Source organism: Huiozyma naganishii, chromosome 2, assembly GCF_000348985.1.
Source record: "Huiozyma naganishii CBS 8797 chromosome 2, complete genome".
Lineage (NCBI taxonomy): Eukaryota > Fungi > Ascomycota > Saccharomycetes > Saccharomycetales > Saccharomycetaceae > Huiozyma > Huiozyma naganishii.
This window is the reverse complement of record NC_035923.1, coordinates 1,014,432-1,039,222: the sequence shown is the minus strand read 5'-3', so window position 1 is coordinate 1,039,222 and position 24,791 is coordinate 1,014,432. Positions and strand designations below refer to the sequence as shown.

Here is a 24,791-nt window from a genome sequence, read left to right as displayed (position 1 = left end):
AATGTGCAATGGACATATATGACACTATCCGTGGGCTGTTAACAGAAGAAACGAGTGGACCGGACACGATAAACACGTTGATATTCGCGCTTGGAGATCTTCCCCGGGAGTACATTGAGAGAAAGTTGGGTGAGGGAAGCGACGGTGAACCATTCTCAATAGATGCATTGGAGAGAGCAGATAATAACGTTAAAGTTTGTTTTTAAACCGACTGCAATACCTGTACATGTATTTGATGAAGCTGGAAGTTGAGTCCCTCGAGCAAATCAAATACGACCGCTTAATCATCTATGGCTTGGACGTTCTTTTGGCTGAAGATGGGGAAACCACAGATGAGCAAAGCTCAGTAAATAGCAAGCAAGTGCGGCTTTGTAATCTGGTGTATCATGCGCTGTACAAGATAAATCGAAAATATGAGTTGAAAGAGGTTAAGGCGGTGTCATACAACAGTACTACTCAATTAAGCAAACAACTGGCAAGAATCGAGTCTTACTGGAAACATGTCTGTTAAGATTGAATTAAGGGTGGAATATAGCAATGGTGATGTTAAAACGTCCCATTTCAAAGTTTTCTTTTTTTAATGTGAAGTAACCTAATACTAATATTATACAGTTTTTGCTTCTGTTCAAGAAGAAGCAACGATGGCAGACATGTTCCCCTTTGTACATTGTATTTTAAGAGGTGAATAACATGCATTATCTTTTGCTTTCTTTCAATATATAGACGGAGAATGATGCATCGACACTAGGCCAACACATTAAAATGATAGAATAGTAGTGCAACCAGATATCAGTTCATATTTATCCCAACTTTTTCAATCTTTGAAGTCTCATTGTCGTAATATGCTTCCACTTTGACTTTGAATTGAGCGGCAGCAATACCGAACTGTTTGAGGATCAAAGTTTGAGTCACGTCCAATTTTTGGCCCTCTTCACATACTTTGAACGGTTGTTCCAAAGTGATCTTACCGGCTTTAATCTTTGTAGGGATGTGGAATTTGTTACGTAGAGTGGGTTCCATGGAATGGACCATTGGCACGTCATCCTCAACGGGGATCTGCCCCCCACGAGAGTAGACGATTCCCTCCGGTATAGTGAAATCTAGTGGTGCTTTCGAGTTTGGTCTCGAGTAATCAGATCTGGAGTACGACTTGAAGTAGTCCTTCACGGTGTTTACCTCCTCGTTGGTGAAAAGCAGACCTACAACACCAGTGAGGCAGTGAGACAACTTGAAGATATTGTCCTTGTATTCACTTTCCTTGTTTTCACCAAGCGCCTTAGCGAGCACTTTCTTCTTACCCATTATAAGTTTAGACCCGACCCATGCGGTTCTGATCTCTTGTAAAACTGGAGTCCTAACGTCATCCAAATGCAAAACCCACACGTATCTGTACGTATCTAGGGCCTCTCTCACCTCATCGAAAATCCTTTCTTTGTTTTCTCTCCCCTTTTTGTCCGTCTGAGCCAGAGTGACTAGTTTAGAACGCTTTGATCTAGGCATTGTACAAGAATATTTTGGTCTGGTAGTGTTCACAAACAGCAACCAACAGAAACGATAGACACTTACTTACTCAATTGAAGAAGAGAGATGTAGGAAAATTTTCTTTTTTCTGCGATGAGATGAGTTTACAAAAATTTTTCACTTTTTTTCAAGAAAGATCGAATATCATCCCGAACGAATATCCAAGACCTAATTCCCGACCGCCGAAAATTAGGGCTTGATTTCTCTTTCTTTTTTTTTTTTTTTTCTTTTCTTTTTTTTTTGATTCAGAAAAAAAATTTCTCGAGAATTTTGTTTTATTTTTACATTTTTCCATTGTTTTTTGCGGGCGGGGAACGGATTCTGACACCGTGGGATGATATATCCCAGAGTTTAGGAGCAATGCACTGTTACACAAGAAACCAGTGCATCTCGCAGGAAACTGGGTTGTAGACTTGCTAAGCTCCTTGCCCCATTTGTTTGGGTTTTTCTGCACTCTTTTGGTCGTCGTACTGCTACAAAACTGAATTGGGTTTGAATATCTGTTGCAAATCCACAGGAAATTCTGGAAATACGCGGCAAGGTATCAAGCACTCCGGGGTAAACATCACGGGTTGTTCTCTTACTAGACCGGATCACATTACATTGCCCACGTAACATAATCTTCCTGTCTTTCCCCTCCTCTTCTTCTTTTTTGGCCCTTTTGTTTTTAATTTTTTTACAATTCGTGAAAAGGTTTCATTGAAATCACAGCACACAAATTGACTCAGTCGGATGGCTAGTAAACCTTGTATTGTGTATTCATCCAGGAATCAGAAAGAGTGAGCCAGTGAAGGAGAGAGAGAGTGTGTGTGTGTATGTGTGGCCAAGAGAATTAAGAAGTATCGAAGATCATCAACTGTCCTTTTCTTTCACACAGGTGCGGTCATTTTTGGAAAAAAACAAACAAGCAAAAACTTCGAACGTATTCTACTTTTCACTAAAACAGCTCCCATCCACTACATTGTTACATATTCCTAGAACTACCAGCCGCATATAGAGGACAATAACGGAAAAAAATAGTAGATATGGAAAGCAGCGGCGCAAATAATAGTCATGCTAACGTTTACCACTCCATGGACCCAAGGAGGAAGGATAGTAGTTCCGCGCAAGGTGACTCTACAAGTTCAAGCACGCTAGACACCCCTATCCACTCAAATGAAATACCTTCGAAATTGGAACACAACGACGACAATGATCAAAAAGTGGGTGAGAATGACGAAGGAGCCGATCCGGAGCTAGCTGTCTCACCTACGTCCCCCTCACGACATAACAATAAGAGCATGTCGCCAAGTTTGCAAGATCACAAAACAGGTACGTCACATTTACAAGGAGCTCAAATACAAGGTATTATTGGCAGTGCAATCACTACAAAGGAAAAAACGTTCCCTAAAATCGCTGAAGAACACCAGGAATTCCAAAGGTCTGCCTCGACTCCTGTCGTAACCAGCGGTGCCAAAAAGGGGTCCTCGAAAGGGAACTTGCACTCTTCGACAAACGGGGCCGAAAAGGGGGTCAGCCCTAGTGGTATGAGATCGAATGCATCATCACCGAACTTGGTTAAATCGACAAAGGGTAAAAATAACCTTCAACCTAGCAATAAAAACAAAAGTAGTATCACCCTGAGCAGTAATACCACCTCAAGTAGTGGTAGTAGAATGAAGGGCGTATTCTCTTCGTTTGTAAACAATATCAAAAGGAACAGTAATAATAGCAATAGCAGTGGCGGGAGTTACCAGAACGAGACACCGTCCTTGTCTAAGAGGTCGTCTAACACTTCGCTAAAGATATCAACCCCATACAACGCTAAACACATTCATCATGTCGGTGTGGATAAGAAGACAGGAGAGTATATTGGACTGCCAGAGGAGTGGCAAAAACTGCTCACTTCCAGCGGGATCACTAAAAAGGAACAACAACAAAACATGGATACAGTTATGGATATAGTACAGTTCTACCAAGATGTGACTCAAACCACAAACGAAGATAAAACAATCAAAACTTTCAAAGTTCAAGGAACAGACCCAAAGTTCCCCTCCGTTATTGAAAACACAGAGCATGAATCGCCTTATAGGCCGTCATCTAAGACAAAATCCTCTTCATCTTCCGCAAAGACTCCAGATACGTTGACTCCGAGGATAAATGAGTATCAACCCTTCAAACGGACGACATCTCCCAAAGCCCTTTCGCCTGGTAACCAAACATCATCTGATATACAGAACGATAAATTCATACCATCAAGACCAGCTCCCAGACCTCCAGGAAGTAATAAAGAGGTAAATACACTTGCCAGCCCAACTCTAGTATCTGCATCTGTCGGACAGAGGGGGGAGTCTAATGGCGAGCCCAATTTGGTGTCGTCAATGTCTTCGAGGGAGAACTCTACGAAGAAGGAACTCCAACCTTTACCCCCATTGCCTCAGAGTACAAGCAAACAGAGTTCACCAAGCCTCCCCCCAACTCCACTATCGATAACTTCTTCGCCCTCATTGGACAGCACTTCGAAACAAGGTAATGCAGCATTTCCTCCGATTCCCAAAACAACGCCGAACTCCAAGAGTTTATCAAGAGTCTCTAAGAAGGCAAGTGAAAAAAAGAGAGAGGAAAGAGAAAGGCACAAGAAAGAAATATATGCCCGGCTTGCGGAAATCTGCTCGGACGGTGACCCAAGTCAAAAATACACAAATTTAGTCAAGATCGGACAAGGTGCCTCCGGTGGTGTTTACACTGCGTACGAAGTAGGCACTGACGCGTCTGTTGCTATCAAACAGATGAATTTGGAGAAACAGCCCAAGAAGGAGTTAATCATTAACGAAATTATTGTCATGAAGGATAGCAAGCACCCCAATATCGTTAATTTCATAGACTCATTCTTGCTGAAGGGTGATCTTTGGGTTATCATGGAATTTATGGAGGGTGGCTCACTAACTGACGTGGTTACACATTGCATACTCACGGAGGGACAGATAGGTACCGTTTGTAGAGAAACGCTGAGGGGCTTACAGTTTTTGCATTCCAACGGTGTGATCCATAGAGATATTAAATCTGATAACATTCTGCTTTCCATGAAAGGTGACATCAAACTTACAGACTTTGGCTTTTGTGCTCAAATTAATGAACATAATTTAAAAAGGACCACCATGGTAGGAACACCATACTGGATGGCACCCGAAGTTGTATCCAGGAAGGAATATGGGCCCAAAGTCGATATTTGGTCGTTGGGTATAATGATTATCGAAATGATAGAGAGTGAGCCTCCGTATTTGAACGAAACTCCACTAAGAGCGCTTTATTTGATTGCAACCAACGGCACTCCAAAACTAAAGGAACCCGAGCTTTTGAGTGATGTGTTGAATGACTTCTTGAGTTGGTGTCTAAAAGTCAACCCCGACGAGAGAGCATCAGCATCAACTTTGCTAGAAGATCCCTTTATTACAGAATATTCAGAACCAAACGTATCTCTTGCTCCATTGGTCAAGTTGGCCAGGATGAAGAAACAGGAGAGCGATAATGACTCTGATTCAAATGATGAGCAGTGATATATAAATTTTTATAGATGCTAGGACTTTATGAAATCTTATATTATAACAAGGATCTGACCCAATGATATCCAAGTAATATCGATCAAACACAATGGTATATCTTACAGACCAGGAGCGTGGAGAAGGGGAGGGGATTTAACTGATACAGTGGAATGATGAGCGGTATTAGCTAAAGAAGCTGCGAACGCGTACTTCTACAGAATATACTGAGGATGGCAAATTTTTTTCTTTGGCTTGGGATTCCTCTTCTGCAGTTCAATTAACCTTAACCAGCAGTTCTATTTAAAATAATGTACCAACTGTTCAGGGACACAACTCATGGTTGGAAATCTCTCATTTCTCAGACTGACAGTATGCAAAGATTTAAAAGAAAAACATTAAGCCGAGGAACCAAAATTTCAGGGTTCAAAAATTGCATTCAAATTCACCCCCGAACGTTTAAGCTTGAAAAGGTGCCAGAGTGGTAATAGAAGGAGGGTTCGAGCGGTATTACTGTCCACGGGGACCTATCGGTGATATATTACGGAAAGATAGAACTGGGACTAAAAAAGATTGGAAGCTAACAACCACCAATATGAGTCTGGTTCCTTACATGGATGATTCGCTTATACTAAATGATCCAACTTCCAAATCTTTGGTGATTGTAAACCCATCTGCAGACAAATTAGCGGTATTTGAACAGGTCCATCCACGAAACTGGTCAAATGACCCCTACAGCTTGGAAAGCATTAGAACTAGGAGAAATCACGAACATATTTCTATTGCCGCCTATATTTGCCCTCAGTGTGGTACGGAGATAATGAGCTCTAATCCAGTAGAGCAAAATAACACCACTACAGGAAGCAACGAAGGCGTAAATTCCGTTAGAGCTACTAGCGGTGCCACCAAGGCACTTCCAAATGTGACTTTGTCCTACAAATATTTCAAATTGCTACAATCAACCCACAAAAGGCATTCAATACGTGACTCAACTGAACGGTCAGCATATGGGTCTTTCATACCTGAGGATCTGTTTATACCAGGTTATTTTCATAAATTCTTTACTACTTTATCACTGCTCGGGAATGGCGCCCGTGGCTCCGTTTTCAAGGTTGTTCATAAAATAGGTGATACCAATTTGGGTGTATTTGCTTTGAAAAAGATTTCCATCGGGAACGACATGAAGTGGTTTAACAAATGCATCAGAGAAGTTCAGCATCTAAGTTCCCTAACTCACAAGAGTGCCAATTTAATCACGTACAACCATGTCTGGTTAGAAATGGATTCATCTTATGGTGTAAAAGTAAACGAAATGGAAAACGAGAAAATTCCTTGCTTATTTATTCTCCAGCAATACTGCTCAGGCGGGAATTTAGAAGACTGTATCTTAATTGACGTATTCAAAAAATTTCCAGAGAAGGTTTCGACCATAGAAAGGAAGAAACGATTCAGGGAAAAAAGAAGGTTGAGAAGTGAGCACCACAAGCCTTCGAATATTGGTTTAACCACAGCCCAGATAGTGTCCATTTTGCGTGATATTGCAAGGGGATTAAATGAATTGCATGACATTGGAATAATTCACAGAGATCTGAAACCATCCAACTGCCTATTGCTGTCCAAGTATACTGAGCCGAGCATAAGTGACTATGATGATGAAAAACCAGATGAGAAAGTGTTTAAAAGTGTAGAAGGCGATGCAGCTTTATTTCCAACTGTGGTAATAGGAGATTTAGGTGAAAGCCAGCTTGCTGGGGAATCACGCTCCGCAACGGGCTGCACAGGCACCCTTGAGTACACGGCCCCTGAGGTAATAATCTCCCCCAGTATAGCAGCAGAAGTTCAAGGGACCGGACGTAGGTATAATGAATATACATTCGCATCAGACATGTTTTCGCTTGGAATGATTTGCTATTTCATTGTTTTCGGTAGCTTACCCTTTGCGCCCGAGATGGAGTTTTCTCGAATGAAAGAGGAACTGAAAAGGTTCCGAATTGGATCCAAATATTCTTTGCTCGAAAAACATGCATCTATGAACCTTCTCGGTGTTGATGAAAGAATATTTGATCTGATGGAAATGCTGCTTTCCTTAAACCCCAAAGACAGACCAACTGCAAAGGAGGTAGAGGAGTGCTTAGAACATATATCTCCTACAGAACAATCTGAAGAATATAACGCAGGATTTGTATCAAACCATAACTCTAGTGATGACTCCGAATTGGAAACAGCGGAGCAGATTATCAATGAGAAGGGAAGCAGTTACTTGAGTTTGCTCCCCGATTGTGACATTTTCGAAAACCCACCAACGCAAACTGGATTACTTACTTTACCTGAACGTGCTCAAGTTACCAGTTTGAGGGCAAAGATTACGAGATTTATCAAGAGTCGTCAGCTATTTTATTTCGTTTTATCATGCGGCTGTATCGCGGCTAACAACTTGAGGAATCAAGTTCCTATCTTATTGAACTACTTTGCATTGTTTCTGCTTGGGTTATCCTTACATTCTTCGATAAGAACTTGTCAAGTAATACTACTCATTGAGGTGACATTTATTATGATTTCCACATACTATGCAAAAATTTTATAGTTACAACTAGGATTATAATTGATGGAAAATTTACAAAATAGGCGACGAATATTCCCATTTCTAACCTCCATTTTTTTTATTCCATTCTACACCAGGGCCTCCCATCTGCCAATTGATGCTTACACAAGGCCGGTTCCAACGGTAGTCCAAGTAATGCTGCGACAAAAATGCCTGAAGAGTCGGCAATGGAGACAGTGCCCAGAGCAAACTCTTTCAACTTAGGGTCGTCGATATCATCCGAGACGTTCAAAAAAGTGTTAACGTAAGAGGCGCCACCAAGAAGTCCCTCGTAAAATACCATAAACATGACCGGCCATGGCGATTTTACAACAAACAGCCACGATTGAATCAGGGCCAGGACAAAATTCAAGGCTTGGAGGTGAGACAGCAAGTACAAATGCTTTATTCTAATCCATTTCCCTGAGGATCTCGAAATGTAGACCCCCAACTGGTACAATGTACTGTAAGTAACGTAGATGTCCCTGTATTTTTTGAAGAAGAAAGGTATCCCACTGCCTCTTTCCGATCCGCCGTCCCTGTCGGTGCCCCCCAGCGGGAAAAGCAGTGTGGGCGATATTGCTTGATTTATCATATATTCGAACAGGTAGACCGAGGTCAGCGGTAGCATGTAGGGTATGACAAGCCCTCGAGTTCTGTAGAGCAATTCTTCCAGCTTCAAATGTGCACGGTGTTGGGAGCTCGTATCTGGGTGAATCAACTCGGTATCCAGTTTGAAGAAAAGGAGAAATGCAAAGGGCATCACTGCAAAGAGTAAGAGCGCCATTGTCACTCGAATTCTACAGATGGAGGTGAGGAACATGTATGCGGAAGTGCCCAGCAATCCTGCTGCGCCTGTCCCCGAGGACCACCCATTTAGGGCACTCTGCGGGAAGACGTGTGTGAGTTGCAAAAACGTTACCTCGCCAAACCCTGAGGACAACGATGCAAGCACTATCCCCGTTATAGTCAATTTTAACGAGCTTGCCGAGACGAGCAACATTCCAACAAAACTGGTGATGATTAGAGCAACGACCCTCCTCGGGTACGATATCTTATCGACAAAGAAGGGGCATATTAGTTTGATTGCGAGTGAGGGTAGAATATCTGCCAACAGCACCAGCGATTTGGGTGACGACGGTCCTATGAGGTCTACTGCTGCGGATAATATGACAACGTACAGCACGTTGTTTATGAGCCCAAAAAGCCAGAAATACATGTAGGGATCCATTTGTGCCCTTCCCTTTTATGTATATATTGTACCCAGCTTGTGTGTGAATGCGAGGTACCAGTATTCCTGGTAGTCGATGCGTCCTCTCTCAGGTTCACTAGTACCTTCTACAATTAGGGTTTGTATCTATTGAAAACTTCAATTTGTTTAAATATTTATCTTAAATCACTTTCTTGCAACGCGTTTATGTCATGTCTATAAAAAGAAAAGGAGAGGAAGATGTTCTCACAAGTAGTCCTTCAACAAGCGTAGACGGTCAACAGCCTTGTGCAAGAATTCGTCGTCCTTGCAGACCGCGAATCTCAGCAGATTTTCTGCTGCCTTTTCGTGTTCTTTGATGTAGAACTCTGTGGGGGGGATGGCGACGACCCCGAGTTCGTTCATGAGCCAGTACGAGATCCTGAAATCCTTTGCCTTCTCTTGCAATTCCTGCGGAAACACGTAGTCCTCTGGGATCTTGACCTTTGAGAAGTTGACACAGATGAAGTACGATCCCTCTGCGACGGTGTAAGGCATATTCAATTCGTCGAACACTGCGGTGAAGATTTTGAACTTCTGGATGTACTCCTGTCTCATTGTTTCGAAGTAGTCGATCTTCTGCGCTTCCGGCAGTGCGTGCGCGATAGCCTCCTGGAACGGCGATGGCGAGGAGAAGCAGATCCTTGTGTGTGCCTTTGCGACGTAATTGAGGAGTTCTTTGTTCAACGACACAGTCCAGCCGATCCTCCAACCAGTAGCCGCGAACGTCTTCCCCGCGGACCCTACCGCGAAGGTCAGTTGTCCGATCTCTGGGGACAGAGTCGCGATTCTGGGGAACTCGTCCGAGAAGTACAGATGCTCGTAAACTTCATCTGAGATGATCACGATGTTGTTGTCCACGCAGATCTTGCCCAATCTGAGCAACTCCTCCCTAGTGAACACCTTCCCGATCGGGTTGTGCGGGGTGTTGATGATGACACATTTGGTCCTGCTGTTGATCGTCTTCTCGAGGATATCCCAGTCGATCTCCCACTCTGTGCCACGCGTGACCCTGTCGTCAAGTTCCCGAGGCGGGTTGATGGGGACGTACCTGACGACCCCGCCTGCAAGTTCGATATTGGAGATGTACTGGTCGAAGAACGGTTCGAACACGATCACCTCGTCGCCCTTATTCAGCAGCCCCATGAGACAGGAGAAGATCGCCTCGTTGGCACCCGTGTGCACGGTGATGTTGTCCGCGGACAACTGCTGTCCGTACAGAGGCGTGTACAGGTCGGCCAGAGCCTTGATAAGGTTTGGCCTACCCCTAGTGGGGGAGTACTGGTTCGCAAGCGGTATCTCCAGAGCCTGTTGCACGTCACTGATGGCGAAATGCGGTGGCGAGTACGAGAAGAACCCTTGGCCCATGTTGATCATCTCGCGACCGCTGTTCTTGCTGTTCTTGGCAGCCGCGGCGGCAGCCTCGTTAGTCAGCGACCAGACATCCTTCGCGTTGTTCTGCGAGAAGTACTTGTTAGGGATCACTTTGCCGAGCGATTGGTTGGTCATGTTGCGTCTGAACACCCTGCTGAGCATTACAAAGAAGGAACTTTCTACTGCTACCACAACTACTGTGAAACGGAGCACCCTATCTGTCACAGACTGCCCACTACTTTATATAAGAAGAGCTCACCGCGAGGCATCGCTCACCGATAACGAAGAGCACAGACGGTAACTGTGGCAGTTGGGAGGCGGAACTGTGGGAACACCCACCCACCGTCCGCGACGACAAGACGCCGCGCATCGACCATCGCAATCAGACGCTCGGTTGACTCGACGGCGACGAGCACGGCGACGAGCAGAGCTGAGGGGTGGTTCTTGAAGAAGAGGTGGACAGTAGACCGTCCTGTCGCTGTGTCCTGGAAGTAAAAAAACCGTCAACTGAAACAAGAACACCGTTCCGACTGAGACAGTCAGCAGAGCATCTCGTACTCTTGCCGTCCCGCCTGCGCCAATGTCGTTGGAACCGGATGTGGAGCGTGTGGAGCGCATAGCGAAGAACGATCCAGAGTACATGGACACGTCGCCGGAGGCTCTTGCTGCGACGGCGTTTGTCACGCAGTACTTCATCCAGCAGCTGTGCGGGGACTCCCTCAGCGTGTCCGCTTACCGGAATGCACCCTCCGCTGCGGGCGATGGTGATGGTGAGGGTCCCACGTTACATCTCGAGTACATGGATATCGCGGACTGCGTGGCCGTGAGGAACCAGTACGCCTTCTTGGGGGAGATGATACCGCGGACGAAGAACTTGGCGGAACTCGTCGCTCAGAACAAAGTGAGGTACGTGACAGAGGTGTTCACGCCAGCCCAGGTTGGCGTGGCCCGTGATGGTGGGTCGCTGGCAAGTTCCTCCGGTGCTGTCCAGATAGATATAGACACGGAGAGTGACTGAGACGGGATTATAAGAAGGGCGTACGGGGTCCATGGGTTTATGTTGCATTCGTATATAAGTGTGTACAGATAGAAGTTGGGAAGGGATACAGGCGAGAAGTGTCTGTTCAACTCCGAAGCACCCCCGCAGCAATGGAGGATATAGATTTGACGAGTAAGGACGATGAGTTTGACCCAGACTTGCAGGAGCTGTGGTCGTTCAACTACACGGGCGGGTTGCACCCCACTGGGTTGTGGCCTGGTGCGTTGCTGAACGGGGAGTTGTTCCCCCGGATGTCCCCCCTGGTTGGGAATCCATTCGACTTGTTCCCACCAGGCGCGATTCCGAACGTCACGGGGGTCTACAGTTGGCCAGTCCCCACCGAGAGACAGTTTGCCCAATGTAACGACGTGAAGGGTGTATCGCTTTGGGATAAGAACGGCTGGTGGAGGTGTTTGTTCCCGCAGAGCGTCGTTAGTGGAAGACTGCACGGGAGACCTGTTCCAAAGGGGACGCTCACCAAGGAGATGTGGGACCGCAACGGCGGGAAACTCGACGGGTTCTTCAACGACTACACTACGTACATGCTTTGGAGAGTGGAACAGAGGAAGAAACTGAGTGGGGCTGCCGTTGGGCCCACGAAGGGGCCCTACCAGGGGGGGGGAGATCAATAGTGTGTATATACAGATACGAATATAACATTGGACTCAATCCAACTGGATAGAGCACCCAAGTGTCGCCATCCGGTGGTTCCTCTGTCCTGGACTTCACTAGAGTGCAACGGTTCCTTTCGCTGCCTTTTTATTTAAACACTTTTAAAGCGTCAAGAGGTGGTTGCTGGTGGCCAAGGGATCTCTTTACCTTTTGAAGTCCACAGGCCCTGTGTGTGGAGGTCAACAGAGCCAGTTTGAAATATGACGTTCACAGTGAAACAGAAGATCAATGTTTGCAACGGGAAGCTTCTAAGGATGTCCCATGAATCCGAGTCGACGGGCACCACAATGGACGTCAACGTCTACTTGCCCAAACAGTACTGGCAGTGTGTCAGGGGCAACGAGGCCCTGATGAAACCCATCCCCACGATCTATTACCTATCTGGGCTCACATGCACTCCGCAGAACGCTTCCGAGAAGGCGATGTGGCAATTCCAAGCGGATAAGTACGGGTTTGTGGTCGTTTTCCCAGATACGTCACCAAGAGGCGACGATGTCCCAGGGGACCCAGAAGGTAGTTGGGATTTTGGGCACGGTGCAGGTTTCTACATTGATGCTACGAAAGAACCATACAGCAAGAACTACAATATGTACACGTATGTCCATGAGGAGTTACCAAGGGTGTTGGATCAACATTTTGCTGACACGGGGAAGCACGTCGATTTCTTGGAAAACGTCTCGATCACTGGCCATTCCATGGGTGGGTACGGTGCCCTATGCGGGTTTCTCAAGCAACAGGCGCATTACAAATCCTGTTCCGCGTTTGCCCCCATCGTGAACCCAAAGAATGTCCCCTGGGGACAGAAGGCGTTCAACGGGTATTTGGAGTCCAAGGCGGAGTGGGACCTGCACGACCCTTGCGAGTTGATCAAGCAGACTCCACGCGAGGAGAGGAGACACATTCTGATCCACGTCGGCGACGCAGACCCGTTCTACGAGGAACAATTGAAGCCGCAGTCAATAGTCGAGGCTTCGCAAGACACGCCATGGGCGAACAAAATCGAGCTGAACATAGTAGCGGGATTCGACCACTCCTACTACTTCGTGAGCACTTTCGTGCCACAGCACGCGAAATTCCACGCGGAACACCTCGGCCTGAAGGAACACTGAGAACAGGGAAGTGTAGTCTCATCCATGGAGCAATTGCGCGCTAGCTAGCACCGGTGTGTGTCTCATCCGCCTAAATCTTTGTCAGTTCCTTGTTTGAACAATTTTTTGGAAGAAAATTTTTTTGAAATTTACGAGAGATGAGGCAGGTCATCGCTTCTTGGTCTCTCACTAACGTCTGTGTTTTGGAGGGTAGAGAGGAGCCCGCATTGTTTGTAGCTGTTTATAATCAAGAGAGACCATTGCAGCAAATTATAATAGAAAAAGAATGAGTGCCACTACTGTTAGCAGGCCCGCGGTGGAGGACATTGCTCCCCCCGAGCAACGAGGAAGAGTTTCTGGCGAAGTTGGTCTTTGGTGACACCTCAGACTTCCAGTCCAATCTCGAGGACTTCGAGTTGGAGAATGTCTTCCAGGAACAAGAGCAAGTGCAGGACGGTGAGGAGAACGACGAGGAGGAGGCGAACGATGAGATGACTGCCGTCGGGGACGATCAACTGTTCTTCGTCGATGACGGTGAAGAAGAGGCTGACGCTGATGAGGACAGGATGGAGATCGATGTGGAAGAGAGTGAGGACAGTGTCTCTGAGGAGGAGAATGCGTGGGAGGATTCAGATGACGAGCAATTGCGCGTGCCCATCACAGAGACACACAGGACGAAGAAATTGAGACATTCGTACACTGAAAATAAAATAACCGGTACAGCCTACATTCGCAGGCTGAGAACTCAATTTGAGAAAATCTACCCTAGACCCAAATGGGCTGACGAACCAGATGTGGACGAAAAAGATGGTAATGCTAGTAGTGACGAGGAGGCAGAGGAAACCGGCGAACAAGTTGTCGATGGGGACGTATACGCTTTATCCAAGATCTTGCAATCAACTTACAACTATAAGGACGTGTCAGGCACCAAGTTATTGCCGTCCGTTTCCTTGGATATCTTGCGTCTGAAGGACGCTAACGTTTCGCACCCATCTCGTTCCGCGATACAGTCCTTATCCTTCCATCCTACCAAACCATTGCTACTAACTGGTGGGTACGATAAAACATTAAGAATATACCATATCGATGGTAAGAATAATCATCTTGTGACAAGTCTTCATTTGAGAGATACCCCGATCCAATCGTGTACTTTCTACGTCTCTCCAAGTGAAAGCCAGCAGAGGATCTTTACAGGTGGTAGAAGAAGGTACATGCACTCTTGGGACCTGTCTAATAACACAAATAACACTGCAAACTCCGTCGCTAAAGTCGAAAAGTTTTCGAGACTTTACGGCCATGAGAACACTCAAAGATCCTTTGAAAAATTCAAAGTGGGTCATTTCTTCAACTCCGCGACTCATCAGACTCATGGTATCATATGTCTCCAGGGTAACAATGGATGGATCAACGTGTTGAATTCCATCTCTGGCCTATGGATGCTCGGCTGTAAAATCGAAGGGCTGCTCGTGGATTTTTGCATCGATTATAAACCATTGGGGAAGGGGAAGTTCAAGACAATTTTGATTGTCGCCAACACGTATGGTGAAGTATGGGAATTCGATCTGAACAACAACGGTGAAGTGTTGACCAGATGGAAGGATGAGGGTGGTATTGGGATTACAACGATTCAGGTTGGAGGTGGTACCAATAGCGACCATTTGCTGTCCACCAAGAACGTCCGCGCGAATAGATGGTTAGCTATTGGAAGTGAGAGTGGGTTTGTTAACATTTACGAGAGAAACGGAGGATCTTTGTTCAGTGGAACTATGAAGCCCGTTGCCGTGATGGACCATTTAACCACCACAATATCGTCAGTACAGTTCTCTCCGGACGGTCAGATATTATGCATAGGCTCAAGGGCCGTTAAAGATGCCCTGAGATTAATTCATCTTCCCTCGTTTACAGTATTCAAAAACTGGCCTACGTCTGGTACTCCCTTTGGTAAAGTTACTACTGTGGCATTTTCGTCTCATGGAGAAATGCTTGCTGTAGGTAACGAACAGGGTAAAGTCAGGCTTTGGAGGCTAAACCATTATTAACCGGCCATTCGAGTGGAATATTTAATCTTTGTGTAACTCTTTAAACTGTCCTATTCAATATTAACAAGTGTTGCATTCTATAATATACATGTCATCTTGACTATTCCACAAAGTGGCCCAAGTTCTTGTGGTTTGGAACAAGCCAAAATAAAAAAGACTCGCACTCAGGATCGAACTAAGGACCAACAGATTTGCAATCTGCTGCGCTACCGCTGCGCCATACGAGCTGAATTTTCAGCTTTTTAAGAAGTTCAGAGAAGTACAGTAATATTAATTTAGCTTTTGTAACGCGTTCGTGACAATGATCATATTCGACAACTCACTGGCTGTGATTGAAAACCCCTGATATAGATTTAATTTTAACAGAATTAAAATAATGAGATCAATCTTTTACCAAACCCTGGCTCATTAATTACCTTTGTCCCTGACGTGGTTATTATATAATGTTTGGATCATTTCAGTGGTCGTGGTTTTTTACTACGCCTACCAAAAAAATTGTAATTCCCTGGGCATGTGAAAGGTACTCCAATAGCATGCATTCCTTCTGAATAGACGGATAGCAAGGTACTATTCTGAACTGGATCTTTAATACAATTTTCTTTTACTCTTCTCATGTACTTTTTTATCCTATGAGTTAGTAAACCTGAAGATATTCATGGAGCGTAGTACCTTCCGGATTTGAATTTAAAAACTCAACTAAACTTTGTTCCACGTGTCTCTATACCACTTTTAATGTGTCTATAACACTGCATGAAGTGACTTACTTCTAGCCCAATTAATGAAAATTTGGTTACACCGCTACACCAATCATCTGCGGCAAAATGTAGAAAGTGAAACTTGTAGGTTTTATTCAAGAAACGGCGGGATTGGTGGTATCAAATAATATGTGCATGCTAAAGCGCTCAATATGAACCTTGGCTGTTCAAAACCTGTAACGTTTTTGCCCTTGGAACAGTAGAAGGTATAGAAAAATACGCGAAACTTGAAAATATTCACTTACCCAACCATAATTAGACTCCAGTTGTGGTTGCTGCTACTTCTGAGGCCTTTAAAATCCCAAACATGATGAGGTAGTGTTTTCAACCGACAGTTATTCAATTTGTTGTCGAGAAAGTGTAGTACAAAAATCAAAGTCACCCCCAAAAAATGATGGCATAAAAGTTAAAGCAAAGGAAAACTATATAATAAGTTTGACACTAACTGCAATCCCAGAATCCACGAACTGGGGAGGGCCATCGCATCGTTCACCTTGACGCACTCGGGGCGTTTTCCCCACGAACGATCGTCCACGTGACATAAATTTAAAAAAGGGTCAAGTGTTCCAATATAGGAGACCTTATATAAACTTCCAAACGTTGTCCTCTATTCTTGTATAACTCTGTCCTTGTCTGTCCCCAATTGGGTTCTTCCGCTGTGACTATTGTGTTTGCTTTGCTTTAACCTGTTTTACAATAAGATAGACGATGACTGTGGGGTCGGTAACTGATCAACGCAGTTTATTCTCCGAGGAGAACGGAATGTCGGATGTCGCCGTTAAGACGATGCCTCTAGCGAGCACAGAAGCGACAGAGCAATTGCAAAAAAAAAAGGACATCTCAATTGATGATATGGATATGATTGCGTTGAAAACAAATTTCGACAAGCAAATGATTGTCGGGTCCCCAATGTATCTAGACCCCTTAGAAGAAGAGAGGGGCACGATGATTTTAGAGTATAAGGACGATGAAATTCGTAAAGAGTCAAGATACTCATTAAAGGGCAATTGTTCGAATCCAGAGCCTGCGTCATCGACTCACTACCATTTCCAAAAAATTAGGGAAGTTACTAATCCCTTCCATCAGCTGGTAAAGTTCAGGGAAAAATACGTTAGAGGGTCCTTTCAAGATAGTGAATCCAATATCAAAAATGATGTTGAGAAATGGTTAGTGTATCCTAAGCCTTTGCCCAAGTTCTGGAAGTTTGATAAAGATGAGAGGTTTTTAGGTGAAGCTGAATTTGACCCTGAAAACCCAATCAGAAAAGTGAAAAGCGGGTATTACTGTATCCGCCCTCACGATTATGGTCTAGCTAACCGCACGGCTGCGAGTTCAATACACTATACTGGAGAGGAATTTGAGCTGGACGATTTTGTGAGCACAATAGCTGAGCACAATAAAGTACATAGTTTGGACGAGGACGACTTGGAAGAAAGAGAGATCCCTACATTCCGGGAATTCAAGCACAATTTTGGGTTCATGATTGAGATGATTCAGTCGCATCCAATGAACGAAATTTCTGAGAAACGTCTAAACTATCTTTTGGATAAATTCGATCTGTTTCAACACTTGAAATCAAAATCTGAAATTCTAGAGAACAAGCAAGTCCCCTATAGAGATTTTTATAATTGCAGAAAAGTGGACCAGGGAGTTTTGCTGAGTGGATTAGTTACCCAAAGACAACTGAGCGAGTTCATTTGGGAGAAAATTAACACAGAATCTACAAGAATAGTTCATGTGACCAGTTCAGGAGACGGGCTTACCATAAGAGATATTTTTCAATTGGGATGTTCCCATGAAAATCCATTGGAAGTAGGTTTAAAAGTGATCGATGATCAATTTTTGGATTGGTATAGAGACGTTTATTTGTCTACGTATCACCTCATAAAATACAGTGAGAGTGAGATTGAAAATGAACTGAGTGGCTTGAAACTGCGTTATTATTTTTTAGCCAAGATCTTTTTGGAATTTGATAACGCCATCGAGGGTGAATATCTTGCGCAAATACTGATTAGATTTACCATTCATTTGTTGGAAAAATCTAAATATCAACTCGGCCAGATTTCAGTAGACTTCCAATTCTACGATCCGAAAGACAGTAACGCCCAGACAAATAATTGGTGGATGAAATTTTCTCATTGGTTGATCAAGTGGAAACTGGTTTCATACAATATCCGATGGAATATCCAATTGTCTAGAGTCTTTCCTCAACTTTTTGCCGCTCGAAAAGTGTCCAACTTTCAAGACTACTTTGATTCGATTTTTACTCCTCTGTTTGAGAATCAAGAAAGTAAGGAACTTGACTTCTTTTTGAGAAACGTTTGCTCTCTTGACGTGGTAATCAGCCAGTCGGATGAGTACCTGTGGAAAATCTTTGCAGATATTAATCTTCCTCCAAAAGACTGGGTCGCTGAAGGTGATAACCCAACCATCTCTCACTATATTTACTACACCTTTGCGAATCTGGCACGTTTCAACCAATTGAGACACAGGAAGCATAAGAATACGATACCCCTTAGAAGTTACTGCTCTCCCTCTACGTCTAATCGTACCTCGCAATTTAGTTCAACCACTCTTTACTTTACTGAAAAAGTAGAGTCTCTGGTGTGTAATTTGCTACTCTGCAATGGTGGTCTGCTGCAGGGTGAACCGATCTGGAATGCTCCATCTCTTTTGGAGTATCTGTTCTATCTATTTCAAATTCCGATAATAACGGCACCATTATCATCAGTGAACGTGTCGTCAGGCAATACTGATGCCCTTCTGAATGACCAAAAAGGTACTTTAAAGCAAAGTAATGGTCCGGAGGCCAATCCTGTTAAGTTATCTCGTGACATCTCAGTTGCCGGTCAGTACACATATGATAAAAACCCATTTATGAAAATGCTAAGAATCGGGTTTAAGGTTTGCATATCATCAAGATCCGTCCTGTTCAATTCCTCTTATACGTTAGAGCCTATGATAGAGGAATATAGCGTTGCTGCCAGTATCTACCTTCTCAACGCTGCAGATTTATGTGAACTGGCCAGAAATTCAGTGATCAGTAGTGGGTATAACGGGTTCTACAAAGCCCATTGGTCAGGGATTGTAATCGAAAATAACGGTGACAACGTGATGTCTGATCCTTTGGGTCTGATTGACATGTGGAATGATAAACCAGAAGATAACAGGATCCGACATAACGTTCCGAACATTAGAAGAAAATACAGAACGGAAACACTAGAACAAGAGTGGGAGTTCATCAATGACCGTTTTGTTGACTAATGAAGTTTCCCTGTCGTCAATATTCCTCTATGTCTCATACAGATGTTATTATAGTTTTATAAATACCTTTTTATTTATCCCAACTTGGTTTGATATCTCTCACGTATCTTACATATTCCTTCAACCTGTTTACATTAGTCATTGTCTTTTCAGTACTTTCAGGATTCCCGTAATAAAACAATTTGAACTGACTGTCCTTTTGATCATTTTCTATACTCACCGATAGGTCCACCACAGTTACGCTTCGCTGAAAATACCATTTGTTAACTATGTTATTCTTCCTGCTCCTCCAGACAACCTCCTCAGGAAACTTTTTAAACATCAAGTTGAAGATGATGTCAGATATACCCAAAGACCCTTTCAAGTGTGGTAGCACGGCAAATTTATCTAAATACACAAACTGGTTATCCTTAGGTCCCTCGTACGTTAGGATTGCAATGCCTTCGTAGTCTCCAATAACGATTATTGCCGCTATTCGGCCGTTAATTCTTTTCATGTAATGTTCCAGGTTTAACGAACGATTGAAGGACTGATCTAAAATTGCTTTCATCTTGGTTAAATTTATTTTCTCTTTGGGTAAGATCTTCTTTTCAGAGTTAGCATCAGTATGTCCAGTTTGATCGCCTATTAGACCAATGGAGTTCTGAGCTGTAAGAAGTTTGTCGTCGAAGATGCGAATGTCAACACCCTTTTTTAGTACCGTGGTTACGAAAACTGCATCACTACTGTAGTTATTCTTTTCATCATTATGATTCTCGTCAAACTCCTCATTGGTGAAAGTATCCATTTCTTCCGGTGCTAATAAGGACTCAAAACCTCTCCGGGGAGCTCTTCTTTTAAAACGAGGGAGCGAAGATGAAATTAAAGAGCGATCAGTCAGCAAATTGTAGAGTAGTGGATTATTTTTATCAGAAGTTAAAGCTGCAGAGTTGACGGTGGTGATGAGACCTGTGGAGGTGAATGGCAAGTTGGACAAGACAGAATTAGCAAGCTGCAAGTCTTGCAAGTGTTCTTTGAATTCGACCTCCATGTTCACGAGCTGATCTTCCTGTATATGCACCAGCATTCTATCAAGCAGGTTTTCGGATTGAGGTTCCCTTTTTGCCAGAGAGGCTATTTTACTTTTCAACATTTGAGACAAAGAGGCAAACTCTTGCGACAAATTGATAAAAACATGCGCGTTATCGTTCCTTTCACCGGACGGTATTCCCCCAATCCTATTCAAGATGAACAGTTTATCGATCTTCAAGATGGGATCCGCCGTCATGTGTGTCATAAACTTTATCATATCATTGGCAATGTACTCAGATGCCTTCCTCTCATCGTAGATGTATGGCTTTATTATGGGAACGAAGTCCGGAACTGAATTATCAAACACGTTACTGTTGCTATCTTGTAGTACCGACTTGTACGTGCCTTCTGTTGTTTTCACTAGGCCATCTTGTATATGGAGTGGTTTCAGTCTGGCCTGTGTTATGATCTTATCCAATATTTCGCCTTGTTTCATTAGATGTTTGGAGGGAGGAATGACACATATAGGGCGTAGACCTAGAATTCTTAATCTTTTAATCGTATTCGATAGTTGCTGTAAGATTTGAGGTCTGTAAAAATGAAGATGTCGGATGACTAAGAGACAGTGATTAATAGTTTCAGGTTCATTGGTGTATTTCGTCAAATAATCTCGGGCCTCGCGCTTGGTAGCCGTTGAATTCAGAATTGATAGAATAAGGTTTCGAGAAGATGATGTGTGACGGCCAGATACTTGAGACCCTGTATTGTTGAAAATGTGTCTCCACATTGATGCTGAACCGACAGCATTAATACCTGCACCCATTGTTAGAGCATGTAGTTATTTTCAACGCAATCAATTTGTAAGCTAAATACAGGGTGGGTATTTAGCTATTCCCCTCTCGAGAATAGTGGGTGCTGTGCAAATCAACACAACAATGGAGCAACCTTTGCTAATCGTGACTCAAGTCCATCGTTTTCTCGGCGACAAATACACAGTAATTTTGCAGTAAGAAAAAAACTTCAAAATATCGAAAAGTTAAATGTGACAGGCTTGGTATTCGTAAGCTTGATTACGGATTTGTCCTTATTCAAACTAGCCAGCGCGAATTAATGGCATTACCAGCTCATCTATCTCAGACATTTTCCCCTGAAGAGATACAGTTTCTGGTTGAAAATGAGCCTATAAAAATATTCCCACGTATAACTACAAGGCAGCAGGTTAAGAGAAACCACGGTGATGACAGAAACGGTTTCAGAAGCACCACTTCTTGGACACCACACCGTTGGAGGATGATCACTACCGATGAGGCTCCCTTGAATAATATGGTTGCAATGCAATCGACAAACGTGGCCCTTTGGATCGCATTACTGCTGAAACAGCAGGCTAAGTGTAACATCATAGCCCCGGAATGGCTCACAGTGAAGGGTTTGGATAGAAGCATACAGTTTGAACAAACCTATCCGGACAGGTTCAGTCCGCTGCCATGGGATTGGTTGGTTTTGTCAGAAATTTTATTCAAAAGAGCATCTGATGACTTCCATGATCCAGTTCATGAGTTGAGGAATAGAATCCAAGATTTGAGAGAAATGAGACAAGTAAAAGTGCTGAAAGGTTTGAAATACTTGAATGAATCACATCTACAGTTAGATAATCTGAGTCTGCTAGAGATAAATGAACTGCGATCATTCATAGTTAATATTATGAACAAGTTGCGTGACATACATAATGCATTTTCTGTAGACGAACAGGGCGAAAGTGAAGACGAGGATATTAGTTACGGTACCATGCGGGATAGTAGTACCAACATGAGCTGACCTTACAAAGTAACATGGAGTAGTAGTATGACAAATTTACGAACTTGAGAGTGTCGGTTTTCAACTTTCCACTCATCCTTTGCGTCAAACTGTGTGTCCTCATCGGACCAGCACTGCAGACCGCAAATATAAGCTGTTTGTGATTTTGGGTGTGTTTAAAGAAATCATTTAAGATCTCAAAATATACCACTCCGAGAACTCTATTTTGAAGCATGCTATTGACGTTACACACCTTATCCTTTAAAGACATTGAACAAGAACATAAGCTTCTCGCCCCAAAGGACATCCACGTCTATAGTTTGGCTTTAGCTTATCTAGTCCGAAACACATGTTTTATGTTTGAGGTCTATACTAATACGTAGAATAATAAAGTATTATCCCAACCTGCATTTTCGGTCTATCTGCCTGTTTATTCAATGACCAAAGTTCATTTTGAAATTTCCGTTACCGAACGGAAAGCCACCACCTTGTTTGAATTTCATTTGACCTCCTCTCCTTCCAAAAGGAGCACCTTGCTGTTGTCTAAAATGAGCATTCCCATTGCCAAGTCTCCCGTCATCATATTCTTTCTTCTTACTCTCGTCGCCCAATATTTCGTAAGCTTCATTGATTTCAGACATTTTTTCATGATTTTGTTCTTGCTCTTTTTGTGATAATTGGCCCTGTTTGTCTGGATGATACTTCTTCGTTAAGTTGAGATAGGCTTTCCTGATATTCTTTGAATCGGAGTTCTTTGCAACCCCTAAAATCTTATAGTAATCCTTATCTGTCTTTGGAGGGGGCTCCGCATATTGTTGCTGCTGCTGTTGATGATGTTGATGTTGTTGATATTGTTGCTGTCCGAAGTTAAAGAATTGTTGATGGTGGTTTTGGAACTGCTCTTGTTCTTGCTGCTGTTTCTTCTCCACAAGCTTGTTAATGTAGTCTCTTTGCTTTTTGATAAACTTGTTCTCTGACTCGTTGAGGTGATTATCTGTGAAAAACTGCAGGATTTCATCTTGGACAGGGCTTATACCACCGCTCTTCACTTTATGTTTGTGAAGAATAGTATCAACCATGTAAATGGCCATATTTGGATAATTGTTCCACAGGCCATTCAAAACATTATCCGGCAACCTTTCTTTTTTAGTTAAAGCCTTATTGAAATCTTCCCATTGCTCCTCGTCTAACACGGATTTTAGGCATTTTTTACAGTATTGAGATAGCTTCAATTTTTTTGTGATTGGATGAGAAGTGTGGATACTGGATTCACACACAATTAGATCTATGTATTTGCCAAACTCTGTTGCGTATTTTCCTTTTGTGTTCACTTCAATCATCCTCCTGGTTGCTAGAGGTTGATCGTCTTCAAATAGTTGATTCAAAAGTTTGCTCATCGTATCCATAATAAGTTCATAGTTATTTGCAAACTTATAGTCCTTTGGCAGCTTCCGAATGCATGGCTTTGAGGTTAGATCCAGGTAAAACTTTGCCAAGTTTTCCCAATGAACTTCTGTCGCTTGCCTACCACCACGCTCCCTCTCGGGGAACGCATAAACGTCCGGATCAAGTATTTGAGCCCGGTGTGGATTGATTTTCTCTAGTTTCGAATTGAGTAGAGTAAGGATTTTACAAGGGGAGTAATCCATGTCAATCGCTAAGCACCTTCTTAATTGATGAGATGGGTCTGAGTTCAGTACAACCATCAAAAGGATAGCATTTGCATGGTGTATTTTCAAACGTTGGTCTAAAGTCAGAGATGTCTTGTATTTTTCCAAAACCAAATCGTAATGTCTTACTAGTTCATTGGCGAAAGAAGGTTCTAAATTCTCGGAAAGCTTTTTCGTCAAAAACTCGATGGAAACTTGCAGGGTAGTCAAATCGTAGGGTGAAATATCTAGCATAGGTCTCAGTTCGTCCGGCAAAGTGTCTATACTGCTAGCACCCTTCTCTAATTTTTGGAAAAGCGTGGAATTTAGAGAACTAAAGATCTCCGCCATATTATCCTCATCATTTGTCAGTTTATCCCAAAACCCAAATTCAATGTATAGTTCATTCAATCTTTTTGTGGCAAGGCTAGTGTACGAGTTCCTGTAGTCCTGATCTCTCAGCATGCTTTCAAAGGATGACATAGCTTTCAATTCTTGTCCAAGGGATAATTGAAGCAATCCTGCCTTGTAGTAGAGCTGATTCCTTAGTTGCTTTAGGGTATCAGCATAGTTCCTGTCTTTCTTATTATCTGCTGCTATGCACTTGTCTATTCTCTTAACCAAAGTGAGGTAACGAGATATCTCAGATCCCTCGAAACCTAGACCCTTCGCTGTGGTCTGTAGCCCCGCTACTCCACATTCAGATTCGGATTCAGAAGCGACAACGATAGCGGGTAAGAAAAAGAGCAGGCAGCATAACACTTTCCTGGTAAGTACATTTCTAACTATCATTGGTGCTTACTGCTGATGCAAGAATTAATCGACCGACCTTTAGGTTTGTAAAGTCTCAGCTTAATGATGACATGTTCAAATGTACTAAATATTTTAATAATTAAGATACACGTGATGCAAAATGTTTTCGGTGCAAGGTTGTGCGACAAGCATCCCGGCCAGGATTCTAGAAGAGACGTTGCGATGTGGTGTCAGAGCTGCAAGTTTGGTAAATAAATACAGCCTTTTCTTTTTCTTGATGATCGATGTTTAGAGTGCTCAGTAATGTTGGAAAAAATATGAAACATGTTCTGCTGGGTGATTCTAACTTTTCCTCGTTCTATGTGTTATGCAATTGAAAATCTAACCAATATTAATAGCATATCAGTGGTTTCTGTCGTTAAGAAAAACTACGAAAACGCTTTATTACTCATCTCTTGTAAAAAATAGAAAGCCCAGCTTTTTT

The 24,791-nt window shown here is 43.3% G+C and overlaps 14 protein-coding genes and 1 non-coding gene across 15 annotated transcripts; 9 read left to right on the top strand and 6 right to left on the bottom strand.

Moving 5' to 3' along the window:
• Positions 1-226: 226 nt before the first annotated feature.
• On the top strand, positions 227-511 carry KNAG0B05370 (uncharacterized protein; the record flags this gene model as incomplete). Its single annotated transcript, XM_022606529.1, has 1 exon — positions 227-511. The coding sequence occupies one exon, from the start codon at positions 227-229 to the stop codon at positions 509-511; it is 285 nt and encodes a 94-aa protein (XP_022463216.1).
• A 278-nt stretch (positions 512-789) lies between these two features.
• Positions 790-1,500, bottom strand: MRT4 (ribosome assembly factor MRT4; the record flags this gene model as incomplete). Its single annotated transcript, XM_022606528.1, has 1 exon — positions 790-1,500. The coding sequence occupies one exon, from the start codon at positions 1,498-1,500 to the stop codon at positions 790-792; it is 711 nt and encodes a 236-aa protein (XP_022463215.1).
• Positions 1,501-2,546: 1,046 nt separating this feature from the next.
• STE20 (mitogen-activated protein kinase kinase kinase kinase STE20) lies at positions 2,547-5,057 on the top strand (the record flags this gene model as incomplete). Its single annotated transcript, XM_022606527.1, has 1 exon — positions 2,547-5,057. One exon carries the CDS (start codon positions 2,547-2,549, stop codon positions 5,055-5,057), a length of 2,511 nt encoding a protein of 836 aa, XP_022463214.1.
• Positions 5,058-5,634: 577 nt separating this feature from the next.
• Positions 5,635-7,623, top strand: IKS1 (protein kinase IKS1; the record flags this gene model as incomplete). The annotated part of the gene is made up of 1 exon (XM_022606526.1): positions 5,635-7,623. The coding sequence occupies one exon, from the start codon at positions 5,635-5,637 to the stop codon at positions 7,621-7,623; it is 1,989 nt and encodes a 662-aa protein (XP_022463213.1).
• Positions 7,624-7,699: 76 nt separating this feature from the next.
• On the bottom strand, positions 7,700-8,851 carry YHC3 (amino acid transporter YHC3; the record flags this gene model as incomplete). The annotated part of the gene is made up of 1 exon (XM_022606525.1): positions 7,700-8,851. One exon carries the CDS (start codon positions 8,849-8,851, stop codon positions 7,700-7,702), a length of 1,152 nt encoding a protein of 383 aa, XP_022463212.1.
• A 225-nt stretch (positions 8,852-9,076) lies between these two features.
• BNA3 (kynurenine--oxoglutarate transaminase) lies at positions 9,077-10,378 on the bottom strand (the record flags this gene model as incomplete). The annotated part of the gene is made up of 1 exon (XM_022606524.1): positions 9,077-10,378. One exon carries the CDS (start codon positions 10,376-10,378, stop codon positions 9,077-9,079), a length of 1,302 nt encoding a protein of 433 aa, XP_022463211.1.
• A 445-nt stretch (positions 10,379-10,823) lies between these two features.
• DLS1 (Dls1p) lies at positions 10,824-11,261 on the top strand (the record flags this gene model as incomplete). Its single annotated transcript, XM_022606523.1, has 1 exon — positions 10,824-11,261. The coding sequence occupies one exon, from the start codon at positions 10,824-10,826 to the stop codon at positions 11,259-11,261; it is 438 nt and encodes a 145-aa protein (XP_022463210.1).
• Positions 11,262-11,392: 131 nt separating this feature from the next.
• On the top strand, positions 11,393-11,914 carry MPM1 (Mpm1p; the record flags this gene model as incomplete). The annotated part of the gene is made up of 1 exon (XM_022606522.1): positions 11,393-11,914. The coding sequence occupies one exon, from the start codon at positions 11,393-11,395 to the stop codon at positions 11,912-11,914; it is 522 nt and encodes a 173-aa protein (XP_022463209.1).
• Positions 11,915-12,154: 240 nt separating this feature from the next.
• On the top strand, positions 12,155-13,063 carry KNAG0B05290 (S-formylglutathione hydrolase; the record flags this gene model as incomplete). Its single annotated transcript, XM_022606521.1, has 1 exon — positions 12,155-13,063. The coding sequence occupies one exon, from the start codon at positions 12,155-12,157 to the stop codon at positions 13,061-13,063; it is 909 nt and encodes a 302-aa protein (XP_022463208.1).
• A 470-nt stretch (positions 13,064-13,533) lies between these two features.
• UTP18 (Utp18p) lies at positions 13,534-15,081 on the top strand (the record flags this gene model as incomplete). The annotated part of the gene is made up of 1 exon (XM_022606520.1): positions 13,534-15,081. One exon carries the CDS (start codon positions 13,534-13,536, stop codon positions 15,079-15,081), a length of 1,548 nt encoding a protein of 515 aa, XP_022463207.1.
• A 155-nt stretch (positions 15,082-15,236) lies between these two features.
• Positions 15,237-15,308, bottom strand: KNAG0Btrna4C. Its single transcript has one exon. It is a non-coding gene; the product is annotated as a tRNA-Cys (tRNA).
• Positions 15,309-16,544: 1,236 nt separating this feature from the next.
• On the top strand, positions 16,545-19,100 carry KNAG0B05270 (metallo-dependent hydrolase superfamily protein; the record flags this gene model as incomplete). Its single annotated transcript, XM_022606518.1, has 1 exon — positions 16,545-19,100. One exon carries the CDS (start codon positions 16,545-16,547, stop codon positions 19,098-19,100), a length of 2,556 nt encoding a protein of 851 aa, XP_022463206.1.
• A 70-nt stretch (positions 19,101-19,170) lies between these two features.
• On the bottom strand, positions 19,171-20,898 carry ARG2 (acetyl-CoA:L-glutamate N-acetyltransferase; the record flags this gene model as incomplete). Its single annotated transcript, XM_022606517.1, has 1 exon — positions 19,171-20,898. One exon carries the CDS (start codon positions 20,896-20,898, stop codon positions 19,171-19,173), a length of 1,728 nt encoding a protein of 575 aa, XP_022463205.1.
• Positions 20,899-21,221: 323 nt separating this feature from the next.
• Positions 21,222-21,926, top strand: PSF2 (DNA replication protein PSF2; the record flags this gene model as incomplete). The annotated part of the gene is made up of 1 exon (XM_022606516.1): positions 21,222-21,926. The coding sequence occupies one exon, from the start codon at positions 21,222-21,224 to the stop codon at positions 21,924-21,926; it is 705 nt and encodes a 234-aa protein (XP_022463204.1).
• Positions 21,927-22,339: 413 nt separating this feature from the next.
• Positions 22,340-24,346, bottom strand: JEM1 (Jem1p; the record flags this gene model as incomplete). Its single annotated transcript, XM_022606515.1, has 1 exon — positions 22,340-24,346. The coding sequence occupies one exon, from the start codon at positions 24,344-24,346 to the stop codon at positions 22,340-22,342; it is 2,007 nt and encodes a 668-aa protein (XP_022463203.1).
• Positions 24,347-24,791: the final 445 nt, after the last annotated feature.